Raw genomic sequence first — 13,459 nt, forward strand, 5'->3', positions numbered from 1 at the left:
TACACCTGTTGGGAGTGCATTCCACATTGATGTGGCATAGAAGGAGAATGAGTTAAGACCTTTGTTAGATCGGAATCTGGGTTTAACGTGGTTTGTGGAGCTCCCCCTGGTGTTGTGGTTATGGTGGTCAGGAAGTAGTTTGACATGTACTTCTGTATCAGGGAGGTGTAGCGGATTTTATAGACTAGGCTCAGTGCAAGTTGTTTAACTCTGTCCTCCACCCTGAGCCAGCCCACTTTGGAGAAGTGGGTAGGAGTGAGGTGTGATCTGGGGTGGAGGTCTGAAAGTAACCTGACTAGCTTGTTCTGGGATGTTTGGAGTCTAGATTTGAGGGTTTTGGAGGTGCTGGGATACCAGGAGGTTTGTATGCTTGTGAATCTGGGCTATCCATTAACTACTTATTATGTTGAAGGGGGCAGGAAATATAAGATTTTCTTCATCCTGTCCCTTCTCAAGAATAGGTGTGTAAATATGTGTTTTGTTGTTAGAGTTTAATTGTCTATTGATCAAAAATGCGCATCAATGAAGGAGATAAGTAAAAACTGAATGAATGAAAAAGTGTTACCATATCTGAGTTATTGTGTATAAATATGCGGCAATAACTACAAAAGTACACTTCATTCATTAACGGTGTTACAAAAAAGATCAGTTAGAATAATACATAATGTTGGATATAGAGAACATACAAACACTTTATTTATTGAATCAAAAATACTGAAATTCCACGACATAGTGAATTTGCAAACAGCTAAAATTATACACAAAGTAAACTACAATCTGCTACCCAAGAATATACAACAATTCTTCTCAACAAAAGAGGAGAAATATAATCTTAGAGAAAAATGTAATTTAAAACATTTGTACGCAAGTACAACACTTAAGACCTTCAGTATATCAGTATGTGGAATTAAATGATGCAATGGATTAAGCGAATAAATCACAATGTACTAATATGATCCACTTCAAGAAACTATTCAAACTTAAAGTGTTTACAAAGTACAAAGACGAAGAACCGTAATAAACATTCTGAATTTATCTCATCCATCCATTCATTTTCAAGATAATCTTACTCATCTCACCATATGAAATATAACTCACTTACTTCACCAATTATTATGTATTTATTTATTTATTTATTTTTATTGTGATTACTTATGGAGTATATTGTGATTAAATTGAGAACAGGGAGTGAAGAAAAGTTTTAGCAACTGCTATGTAAAGGAAAAGGGGTAGGATTAAATAAGCTCTGCTTCTTCCTACTCCTTTTCGAACATGTTGAATAGAGAAACTGGAAATTGTGATGTATCATGTTGTATGCATGCATGTTCGAAATAAACTCAAACTCAACTCAAATCAACTCAACTCAAACAAAGTGGGATCTTAGGTTTGCTATAGTATCAATCAATCAATGTTTATTTATGTAGCCCTAAATCACAAGTGTCTCAAAGGGCTGCACAATCAATCGATTAATAATCGGATAAAAGAGACAAACTACATTTCTATCCTTTCCAGTATTTTATTGGGAAAAAAAACAGCCTACTGGCACCATACTTATTTTGATTATTGTTTCTCAGCTGTTTGTACATGTTGCAGTTTATAAATAAAGGTTTATAAAAAAAAAATGCCTCTGGGCATGCGCATAGCATAGATCCAATGAATCGATGACTAAATTAATCGACAACTATTTTTATAATTCGATTTTAATCGATTTAATCGATTAGTTGTTGCAGCCCTACTGTGAAGCCACACCAAAGAAGAATGACAAACACATTTCGGGAGAACATCCGCACCGTAACACAACAGAACAAATACCCAGAACCCCTTGCAGCACTAACTCTTCTGGGACGCTACAATATACACCCCCCGCTACCCACTACCCCCCACCCCTCACCTCAACCCCGCCCACCTCATGCTCTCTCAGGGAGAGCATGTCCCAAATTCCAAGCTGCTGTTTTGAGGCATGTTAAAAAAAATAATGCACTTTGTGACTTCAATAATAAATATGGCAGTGCCAAGTTGGCATTTTTTTCCATAACTTGAGTTGATTTATTTTGGAAAACCTTGTTACATTGTTTAATGCATCCAGCGGGGCATCACAACAAAATTAGGCATAATAATGTGTTGATTCCACGACTATATATATCAGTATCGGTTGATATCGGAATCGGTAGAGTTGGACAATATCGGAATAAAGCCATTATCGGACATCTCTAATAGAAATGATAAGAAACATTTTAAAAACTACTGATCAACCTCCCAACTGCAACAATTATTCAACATGCTGCATGCATTAAGTATAATTGTTGTATACAATATGAATGATTACTTCCTGTTTGTCTTAAAGCCATGAGGGCGAGCGAGTTTGACTCTTCAGCCGAGGAAGACGATGACGTGGGAGAAGAAGAGCGGACTCCTTTGGACATCTCCTGGTCGGTTGTGTCCGTCTTAAAGTGTCTTCTTCTTATAAAGCGCAAAACAAACGAGACATACCGGCTTATCTTTTCAGGTTGTCTTTGGCCAAAGTGGAGTCTTCCCAGTTCCTCGGCATATGTGCACTTCCAGGTGGTGTGGAGAGCTTTGTTGTGACTGTACTCCACCTGTGAGCGTTTATTGTACTCTTTGTTTCCAGGTTGCAGATATAATAATATCCATAGGAGCCTGCAGAGAGACGTTGGTAAGGCCAGACTCCTTCAAATATTAAAGAGAAACTGCACTTTTTCTGGAATTTTGCCTGTCGTTCTGGATCATTATGAGAAACAAGAACACGCGTCTTTTAAGGATTCTAAAAGATTATTAAAAAAAAGCTTGCCAGATGCGGCTAATGGGAGTCACCATTGTAGCCTCCAAAGCCCTCTAAAATTACTTGAAAACCCCACGTTGTTTTTTATACACATTGCATGTATATGTATACGTTCATAATAGGGAGGTCACGGTATGAACATTTCTTATCATGGTTATTGTGACCAAAATTATCACGGTTATCATCATTTTAAATGTGCTCAAAATTTTCAAAAACTACTGAAATCCTTTAACCAAGTTTTATTTAAAAAAAACCAACAACACACAAACAATACATTTGAAATGTGCAGTGCCCTCCAAAAGTATTGGATCAGTGAGGCGAATTCCTTTATTTTTGTTGTAGACTGAAAACATTTGGGTGTGACATCAAAAGATGAATATGGGACAAGAGATCAACATTTCAGCTTTAATTTCCAGGTATTTGCATCTGGATCTGATACACAACTTAGAAGATAGCATTATTTGTAATGGAACACAACGTTTTTAGGTGAGCAATAGTATTGGAACATATAAACATAAATAGATTAAAGTGAATAAGACTTCATATTTAGTTGCAAATATTTTGCCTTCAATAACCGCATCAAGCCTGTGAGCCATTGATGACATCACCAAACTGTTGCATTCTTCTTTTGTGATGCCTTTCCAGGCTTTCACCGCAGCCTCTTTCAGTTGTTGTTTGTTTAGGGGAGTTACTCCCTTCAGTCAGCAGGTCAAATGCATGCTCTATTGGGTTCAAGTCTGGAGACTGACTTGGCCAGTCTAAAACCTTCCACTTCTTGCCCCTGATAAACTCCTTTCTTGTTTTGGCTCGTTATCTTGCTGCATGATGAAGGATCTCCCAATCAGTTTGGTTGCATCTTTCTTTAAATTAGCAGACAAAATGTTTCTGTAGACTTCTGAGTTCATTTTGCTGCTGCCATCATGTGTTACATCATCAATGAAGATGACGTCCCAGAAGAAGCCATGACATGACATGATGTGTCACAGATGAGCTCGTATGTTTGGGATCATGAGCTGATCCTTTCTTTCTCCAAACTTTTGCCTTTCCATCACTTTGGAAGGAGTTAATCATTATCTAAACAGTCCATGAAACTTTTTTCCAGAATTTTTGAGGCTCATCTCTGTACCTTTTGGCAAATTCCATCCTGGCCTTCCTATTCTTCTTGCTAATGAGTGGTTTGCATCTTCTGGTGTAGCCTCTGTACTTGTGTTCATGAAGTCTTCTGCCAACAGTAGATTGTGATACCTTCACTCCTGCCCTCTGGAGGTCGTTGCTGATGTCACTAACTGTTGTTCTTTATAGCTCTCACTATGTTTCTGTCATCAACTGCTGATGTTTTCCTTGGTCTACCTGTTCCACGTCTGTTGCTTAGTACACAAGTGGGTTCTTTCTTCTTCAGGACATTCCAAATGGTTGTACTGGCAATGGCCAATGTTTGATTGATTGTCCATCTTCTCTCAGATTCATAATTGCTTCTTTTTCACCCATAGACAACTCTCTGGTTTTCATGTTGGTTCCAACTCTAAATGCAGTCTGCACAGGCAAAACCTATCCTACCCATTCTGAAACTGAGCTCAGACATTCAGTGCTATTTATTGTTTGAATAATCAAGTCCATTGGGAGACACCTGGGCAACAAAACACACCTGTCAGTCACATGTTCCAATACCTTTGCTCTCAGGAAAAATGGGTAGGTTCAAACAAAAGGTGCTATCTTCTAAGTTGTGTATCAGATCCAGATGCAAATACCTGGAAATAAAAGCTGAAATGTTGATCTCTTGTCCCATATTCATTTTTTTGATGTCAAACCTAATAGTGTGTGTGTGTGTGTGTGTGTGTGTGTGTGTGTGTGTGTGTGTGTGTGTGTGTGTGTGTGTGTGTGTGTGTGTGCGTGTGCGTGTTCCACAGAGGAGCTGCAAAAGCAAGGCGTGCAGGACGTGTTTGTGTTGTGCACCAGAGGTGAGCTGTCCAAGTACCGCGTGCCGTCCCTGCTGGAGGTCTACCGGCAGAGGGGCTTCACCGTGCACCACGAGCCCTTCCTGGACGGGGACGCCCCCGAGCTGGAGCATTGCTGCCGGATCCTGGACCAGCTGCGGGACAGCCTGGAGAGCCGGCGCCGAACCCTGGTCCAGTGAGTAAAGCCGTAATATTAGGAACCACAGACCTTGCTGCTTTGCCTAATGAAGTGTCTTCCTCTTCCTCTTCCTCTTCAGCTGCTACGGAGGTCTGGGACGCTCCGGCTTAAGTAAGGACATTTTCCACCTCACTGCGACACGTTTCAAAATGGAGTTTTCTTGTTTCGTCCAGTCGCCGCCTGCCTGCTCATCCAGCTGTCTGTGACCATGACGGCCAACGAAGCCATCGCCATCCTGCGGGAGCTGCGAGGAGGCGGAGCCATTCAGACCATCAAAGTGAGCATTACTCTTTTTTTAAACACAACGGACAAGGAAACAAGTGTCGCTTTGGTTTAAGAGGGTTTTTAAAAAGTATGGCTTTCACATTTCAGGGGCTTAAAATAGTTCAGGCTCACAAGAGCTTAACTGATTACAACTTTGAATGTTGAATGTTTATAAAACACTGGTGTTCAAAGTAGGGCTGCAACTAACAACTAATTTGATAATCGATTAATCTGTCGATTATTACTTCGATTAATCGATTGCTAATCGGATAAAAGAGACAAACTACATTTCTATCCTTTCCCGTATTTTATTGGAAAAAAAACAGCATACTGGCACCATACTTATTTTGATTATTGTTTCTTAGCGGTTTGTAAATGTTGCAGTTTATAAATAAAGGTTTATTTAAAAAAAAAAATTAAAAAAAAGTAGCCTCTGCGCATGTGCATAGCATACATCCAACGAATCGATGACTAAATTAATCACCAACTATTTTTATAATCGATTAGTTGTTGCAGCCCTTTCAAAGTAGGTCTGGAAATTACAGTATATAAGGTATATATTAGGGTTGTACGGTATACCGGTACTAATATAGTACCGCGATACTAATTAAGATTAAAGATTAAAGGATCTAGTGTGTGTGTGACAATCATTGGTACTTTAATCTTTAATCTTAATTAGTATCGCGGTACTATATTAGTACCGGTATACCGTACAACCCTAATATATACCTTATATACTGTAATTTCCAGACCTACTTTGAACTAGGGCTGCAACAACTAATGAGTCATATTCAGTACTATACCGCCTCTAAAAAATACCCCCCCCCTTTTTTTTTCTTTTTTTTTAACGGGCATGACGGCGCGTCGTCGTCACGTTCAGTTCAGTTTCAGTTTATTTCGAACATGCATACAATGTAATGCATCACACAATTCCAGTTGTTTCATTACAGCACGTCCGAAAAGGAGTAGGAAGAAGCAGAGTTTATTTAATCCTACCCCTTTTTCATACCGTAGCGATTTTATCCCATTTCCTTGTTCTCTGTAACAGGACAGTGAAGTGTGGAAAGGAATTAATGTTATGGAGTAATTACTATTTAAATATTACTGGCCTAAACTAGAGATGGCCGATATTATCGGCCGATAAATGCTTTAAAATGTAATATCGGAAATTATCAGTATCGTTTTTTTTTATTATCGGTATCGTTTTTTGTGTTGGTTTTTTTTATTAAATCAACATAAAAAACACAAGATACACATACAATTAGTGCACCAACCCAAAAAACCTCCCTCCCCCATTCACACAAAAGGGTTGTTTCTTTCTGTTATTAATATTCTGGTTCCTACATTATATATCAATATATATCAATACAGTCTGCAAGGGATACAGTCCGTAAGCACACATGATTGTGCGTGCTGCTGCTCCACTAATAGTACTAACCTTTAACAGTTAATTTGACTAATTTTCATTAATTACTAGTTTCTATGTAACTGTTTTTATATTGTTTTACTTTCTTTTTTATTCAAGAAAATGTTTTTAATTTATTTATCTTATTTTATTTTATTTTTTTAAAAAGGACCTTATCTTCACCATACCTGGTTGTCCAAATTAGGCATAATAATGTGTTAATTCCACGACTGCATATATCAGTATCGGTTGATATCTGTATCGGTAATTAAGAGTTGGATAATATCGGATATCGGCAGAAAGCCATTATCGGACATCCCTAGCCAAAACTAGTATTATCTTAAAGTCGCACATTTGTCGTCGTGACATTGCTGCTTTTACGAGCAGACGAGCATGTTCGGCAGCACACAATCACCGAGTACTTACAAGCAGACACAGTGTGTAGACAGAAAAGGGAGAACGGACGCATTTTGGCTCTAAAACTAACGATAAAGGTGAAGTTATAACACTGAAACGCCCTCAGGAAGAGGGGCTTTAAGACATGGCTAGCTAGCTCGCGGCTAACGTCCATTCGCCGTCTGCAGTGTTCTAGCTACTTCTAAATCACTAATCCTGGTCTCCATGGCGACAAATAAAAGTAAGTTTCTTACAAGTATCATCCCTGCAGGACGAGGAATAGCTAAACGTGCTTCGCTACACACCGTAGCTCACCGGCGTCGCGATGTAAACAAACGCCATGGGTGGATCTACACCTGACATCTACTGTAATGATACCAAGTACAGGAGCGTATCTAGTTGATACTTCTATTACATTGATATTTTTTAGCATCACACAATCTTTTTTCGTTTAAAAAAAAATGTACATTATGTTTATAAAGTCAGGAAATATGTCCCTGGACGCATGACGACTTAAATTATGACCAATGTATGATCCTGTTACTACTTGGTATTGGATTGATACCCAAATTTTAGGTATCATCCAAAACTAATGTAAAGCATCCAAACAACAGAAGAATAAGTGATTATTACATTTTAACAGAAGTGTAGCTTATGGCAGCTAAAACGTAAACAAACACTTAGAGCATGTTTTCTCAAGTTGGAAGTGGACTTCTTGCAGGCTGAAATGTGAACATTTCTACTTACATGGTGATATAAATGTTATTTTTTTATAGTTTTGTAGACATCGAAGAGTTATGTCATGCCACTATTTACAGTGTGTAGTTCAGTGCGGTCATGTGACTGCCATCTTCCGTGTGATTGGTGAAATGGAGTCCTAAGTCACTAGTGCTTAAGATGGACTGGTGACACCGAGTCATGTGATCTATAGACTATATTGAAATATAATATAAATAAATGTAAAACTTGCAATGAAAGTCAAAGTAACAAATTTAAAGGAGCTTTTCTACTTCACAAAAACACTCAAGTAGAAGTAAAAAGTATGTTGAATTAAAACTCCTCAGAAAAAAACTATATATAGCGCGTTACTATGCACCTCTGATAATTATGTTTATAGACAAAATTACTTTCCTCAGGTAGCTTGCGAAATGTTGCTGCCCCTCACAGGTCAGTCCTGGTACCACAAGTCAGACCTAAACATCCATTTGCTACCGCTTGTCCCTCTCGGCGTCGCGGGGGTGGCTGGAGCCTATCCCAGCTGCATTCGGGCGGAAGGCGGAGCACACCCGCTCCTGGGGATAGGTTGATTGGCAACACTAAATTGAGCCTAGTCCAGTGGTTCTTAACCTTGTTGGAGGTACCGAACCCCACCAGTTTCATATGCGCATTCACCAAACCCTTCTTTAGTGAAAAATAATTAATTTTTTTTTCAAATTCACGACAAAGTTACATTTTTTTGGTAACACTTTAGTATGGGGAACATATTCTTAGTAACAAAGACTTAATTTAGAGTTTTCTGGACACTATGGGAACATATTCTAAGTAATAAAGATTTAATTTAGAGTTATTTGGTTAGGGCCAGGGTTAGAGGGTTAGGGTTATGATAAGGCCATGCCGAATAAGGCATTAAGTACTTAATAATGACTAGTTAAGAGCCAATGTTACTAATTTGCATGTTAATAAGCAACTAATTAATGGTGAATATGTTCCCCATACTAAAGTGTTACCATGTTTTATTACTGGTGCATAAAATGAACCGTGCATGAACATCACCTTGTTCAAAGAACACAAAACCAACACAGTGCATAAACTCACAACTAGGGATGTCCGATAATGGCTTTTTGCCGATATCCGATATTCCGATATTGTCCAACTCTTTAATTACCGATACCGATATCAACCGATATATGCAGTCGTGGATTTAACACATTATTATGCCTAATTTGGACAACCAGGTATGGTGAAGATAAGGTACTTTTTAAAAAATTAGTAAAATAAGATAAATAAATTAAAAACATTTTCTTGAATAAAAAAGAAAGTACAACAATATAAAAACAGTTACATAGAAACTAGTATTGAATGAAAATTAGTAAAATGAACTGTTAAAGGTTAGTACTATTAGTGGACCAGCAGCACGCACAATCATGTGTGCTTACGGACTGTATCCCTTGCAGACTGTATTGATATATATTGATATATAATGTAGGAACCAGAATATTAATAACAGAAAGAAACAACCCTTTTGTGTGAATGAGTGTAAATGGGGGAGGGAGGTTTTTTGGGTTGGTGCACTAATTGTAAGTGTATCTTGTGTTTTTTATGTGGATTTAATTAAAAAAAAACAAAAAAAAAAACGATACCGATAATAAAAAAAACGATACAGATAATTTCCGATATTACATTTTAACGCATATATCGGCCGATAATATCGGACATCTCTACTCACAACAAATGACACACCTGCAAATCAGTCAGCTGTTGCCGTATCCGTAATACGCCGATAGGGAGAAGTTTGTATTTACACGATGAGTCGGGTGTGTCTTGACCTCCGCCCAACCCCTGAGCTCAGGTTAAGAACCACTGCCCTAGTGTGTGAATGTTTACCTGTTGGCCCTGCGACGAGGTGGCGAGTTGTCCAGGGTGTACATCCATCCATTTTCTACCGCTTGTCCCTTCATTTCTCATGAAATTATTTCTTCCTCTTCTTTCTTCTAAAGCAATACAACTTCCTGCATGACTTCCGGGAGCGATACGCTGCCTACCAGGAGCGCAGAGATGTCCCCAAAGAGCGTTCCGTCTCTCGATGAGCCATTTCCCTCTTGGCTGTGATCAATGAGCCGCACTTTATAAAATAATGTATCATGTTTTTCCCCTTATGAGAGATCTGAATAGAAAACCACGCATGAGTGCTCGCTTGCTGCAGTCTAATGATCTTGTTTTGTTCCGTCATGGCCTTTTTTTGGATTTATTCTAAAGAAATACAATCGTGGGACTTTCAAATAGTTTCTATTTTCATGTCCTTGTGATGACACGATTAGAAAAAACAAACTTAAATGGTTTTATTTAGTCAAACTCAAGTCTTATAGAGGTGACACTTTGGGATCAAGTGATACAATAAAATCTTCACCCTGTTCTCTGGACACAATGTACACTTGATTATGTCAATAAACATGTTTGACGGCCCTGAACTCGGTGACATTTTGAGGAGTGCTGCTGTGAAAACATTACAAATACGACACACAAACCGAAAAAAAACCACAGGAGTTCTAAGTTGGCGTTGGACGTACAAATACAACAGAAATAAAAAGTACAATTAACAACAACAAAGCTGCAGTATTTGTAGTGAATACATCACTGTTGATTGTTTAGTGTACTTTTTGAATTGGTCTGACTACTTTAACACTGCAATGATGCGATGGCGGTTGAATTGTCCTCATGTTCTACTGAACAAGCTAATATAACTAGTTTGTAATCAACCTAGCAGAACCTCCAGCATCAACACCACCATCGGCTCCATTAAGAAGAAAACAAGAGGAAATTGTGGAGCGGGAGGGGGAAAAAAAGCCTAACAGTCCTTTTCGGGGTAAGTCCATCAAATGTTGAACGACGGCTGCGATTAACCAGCGCTGCAGACCCCCCGGGGATTCAAGATGGCGTCTTCGTAATGTTGCTGATTGGCGATGGTCTGCAGTCGCCGCCGTGTCCAGCACTGACATCCAAGTGTCCCCGTGCCTCCACACCTGCTCGGCTTTATGAGCTCACCAGGACGTAGATCATGCTGTTCCGGAGACAAAAAGCAGCGTCAAGAAAAGTTCATACTTGGTGAGTTTAACTTTGTTTTTTTCCGAACGCCATCCAGATTAGGGGTGGACCATGCTAGGACTTTTGTGTTGATCCGATTTCAAGTAAAGCGCATCCAGAAAGCTTCACTTATTCCCCATATTTTGTTAGGTTACTGCCTTAATTCAAAATGGAACAAATCTAATTTTCTCCTTGAAATTCTACAAACAATACCCATAATGACAATGTGGAAAAATTGTTTTTCAAAAAAAATAAAAAATCACATGTACCTAGGGGTGTAACGGTACGTGTATTTGTATTTAACCGTTTCGGTTCGGAAGTGTACCGAACAAGTTTCCACACGGACATATTAAGTAGCGTAACGCACATTGTGTAAACAATGCACACCGAGGCACAACACATGGCATGCTAGCAGCTAACGGGCTAGGATAGACTGACCATACGTCCTCTTTTCACCGGACATGTCCTCTTTTGCGGAGCTGTCAGGGCGGAGTTTCTTAAATGCCTCAAATGTCCGGCATTTTGAGTTAGGGTTGCGTGTATTTTCAATGTACGTTCAGGGTTAAGAAGGGGTTAAAAACAAAACAAATTGTGCGCAGCAGCATTGGTGAGGGAGGGGCAGAGACAGAGAGAGTTATGATAAACGCGCATGCGTCGCCAGGCTCTGCTTTTTATCCATAGATTTATCACATTTAATGTTTTATTATCTATAGCAGGGGTGTCAAAAGTGTGCCCCGGAGGCCATTTGTGGCCCACAGCTAATGTTTTAAAGGCCCACGGCACATTCTAAAAATACTATTAAAATAAACAAAAACATAACAAAAGTGAAATAAAAAAGCTTAAAGGTTAAATGTAATTTAGAAAAAGTTGCAATGTTGACTAATAAAACAAAGCTGTTTTTTTTTCTTTCAAACTGTCATTGCTCAAAACATAATATTGAATCAAAATCAATGTTATTATGAATTATTGACCTATCCAAGGTTCCCATTACTTCACATCAAATAGTCCACTAAGAACAATATTTTTGGTGGAAGATTTTGCAAATTTGGTAAATAAATAACCCAAAAATTTATATTTTGTTGTTTTCTTACTGTACCGAAAATTATACCGAACAGTGACCTCTAAACCGAGGTACGTACCAAACCGAATTTTTGTGTACCGTTACACCCCTACTGTAACAGTATCAGACTGTTTTTTACGTGTTTATTGAATCGAGGAAAAGTTCCCCTCCACTATGTGATATAAATGTTGCACTACATGTTATACCTTGCTGTTGTGAAAAGATAAAACGAAATACCACGTCACTGACTTTACCTCGGGGAAAATAATAAAACAGCTGTTTATTCATTTTGGGAGTGAACAGAGTTGTCAGAACGCTGATTTGTAATCTATTAATAAAGTTTGACTGACCTGACTGTTTTGTTGACATTCCCTTTAGCACAGCGCCATCTAATGGATGCATAACGTAACCCCAGCCTCTACTGTAGCGTCTATTCTATGCGCCTTTGTATATAAACAAAGTTTTAAATCAGGCCAATTATTGAAGGTGCCTATTTTCAGCCTTATGGTGCGTAAAATATGGTACTTAAGTATTCAGAGCCTTTGCTCAATAATTTGTTGACGCACCTTTGGCAGCAATTATCTTTGTTCCTCTTTGCAAGACCTCTCAAGCTCCATCAGGTTCTATTTTCTAGTCATCCATAGCGTCTTTACTCTTCATTCATACTCTGGATTCTTCATTCATTACTCCAAGCAACGTATGCAAGTTTTACAATATACCTAAAACTACTCATACTTACTAAAACGTCCCATGTGGGATGTCTAAGTGTTTCATGCATAATCAAGCCAACATCAGTATTAGCTAATATTAGTTTAGAAAAAATAATTTTTGTATTGTTTTAATTTCACAAATCCCTCAGTAAATTCACCAAGACGTCACCATGACGTTATTGAGTCTGTTGAGTTGATTAGAGAGATAACTTCCACAGTTAGTGGGTCCATGACGATGACTTCTGTTTTGTTTGATCGGCCATTTTACTGCCGTGTTACAGGCACCGTTTGGAAACTATTAAGGTATGTCAACAAACATTTACAAGGTCGCTCGGTTGGTAGAGCGGCTGTGCCAGCAAATTGAGGGTTGCATGTTCGTTTCCCACTGCCGTTGTGTCCTTGGGCCAAACACTCTACCCACCTTCCTCCCAGTGCCACCCACACTGCTTTAAATGTAGCTTGAATATGTAGATCATGTAAATTGCTTTGAGTAATTAGAGACAAAGCACTATATATTAATACAAACCACTTCACTGTGTAAATAACACAACATAGCCTAGTGCAGCTAATATATGAAAACATATTTTTCTTTTCTAAATTTTGTTGAGTCTGGCTTATATGCACGCTCCAGTCTGGAAAATACGGTAGTTAGATTGAACGGAAATACTAATGCTAACAGGCTAATCAAATGCTAAATCAACTGGATGCAGTGTTTCCCATAAACTGCCAAGATACCTGTGGGGGCGTGGCTATGGGCGTGGTCACCATGACATCATCGAGTGATTTGCATAATTTACTACAATGATATGATTTTCTCTAAAAAGGCTCAAAAAATGTATACTTACTAATTAATAATAACAGTTTTGTTTTAAACGTCCATCCATCCATTT

At 38.6% G+C, this 13,459-nt stretch overlaps 2 protein-coding genes across 2 annotated transcripts in view; one reads left to right on the forward strand and one right to left on the reverse strand.

Annotated features, from left to right (window-relative positions):
• cdkn3 (cyclin dependent kinase inhibitor 3) overlaps positions 1 to 10,253 on the forward strand; it is an 11,628-nt gene extending 1,375 nt beyond the window's left edge. The window contains exons 2-8 of the mRNA XM_062041228.1: positions 2,345 to 2,429; positions 2,507 to 2,562; positions 2,630 to 2,674; positions 4,708 to 4,930; positions 5,013 to 5,044; positions 5,107 to 5,210; positions 9,716 to 10,253. Coding sequence (XP_061897212.1) covers positions 2,347 to 2,429; positions 2,507 to 2,562; positions 2,630 to 2,674; positions 4,708 to 4,930; positions 5,013 to 5,044; positions 5,107 to 5,210; positions 9,716 to 9,805 — 633 coding nt within the window. The 5' untranslated portion in view covers positions 2,345 to 2,346 and the 3' untranslated portion in view covers positions 9,806 to 10,253. The remainder of the gene's footprint in view (positions 1 to 2,344; positions 2,430 to 2,506; positions 2,563 to 2,629; positions 2,675 to 4,707; positions 4,931 to 5,012; positions 5,045 to 5,106; positions 5,211 to 9,715) is intronic.
• The window catches only part of cnih1 (cornichon family AMPA receptor auxiliary protein 1), an 18,274-nt gene continuing 14,857 nt past the window's right edge, over positions 10,043 to 13,459 (reverse strand). The window contains exon 5 of the mRNA XM_062041229.1: positions 10,043 to 10,776. Coding sequence (XP_061897213.1) covers positions 10,749 to 10,776 — 28 coding nt within the window. The 3' untranslated portion in view covers positions 10,043 to 10,748. The remainder of the gene's footprint in view (positions 10,777 to 13,459) is intronic.

The sequence above is a fragment of the Entelurus aequoreus genome, linkage group LG03 (assembly GCF_033978785.1).
Source record: "Entelurus aequoreus isolate RoL-2023_Sb linkage group LG03, RoL_Eaeq_v1.1, whole genome shotgun sequence".
NCBI classification, from domain to species: Eukaryota; Metazoa; Chordata; class Actinopteri; order Syngnathiformes; family Syngnathidae; genus Entelurus; species Entelurus aequoreus.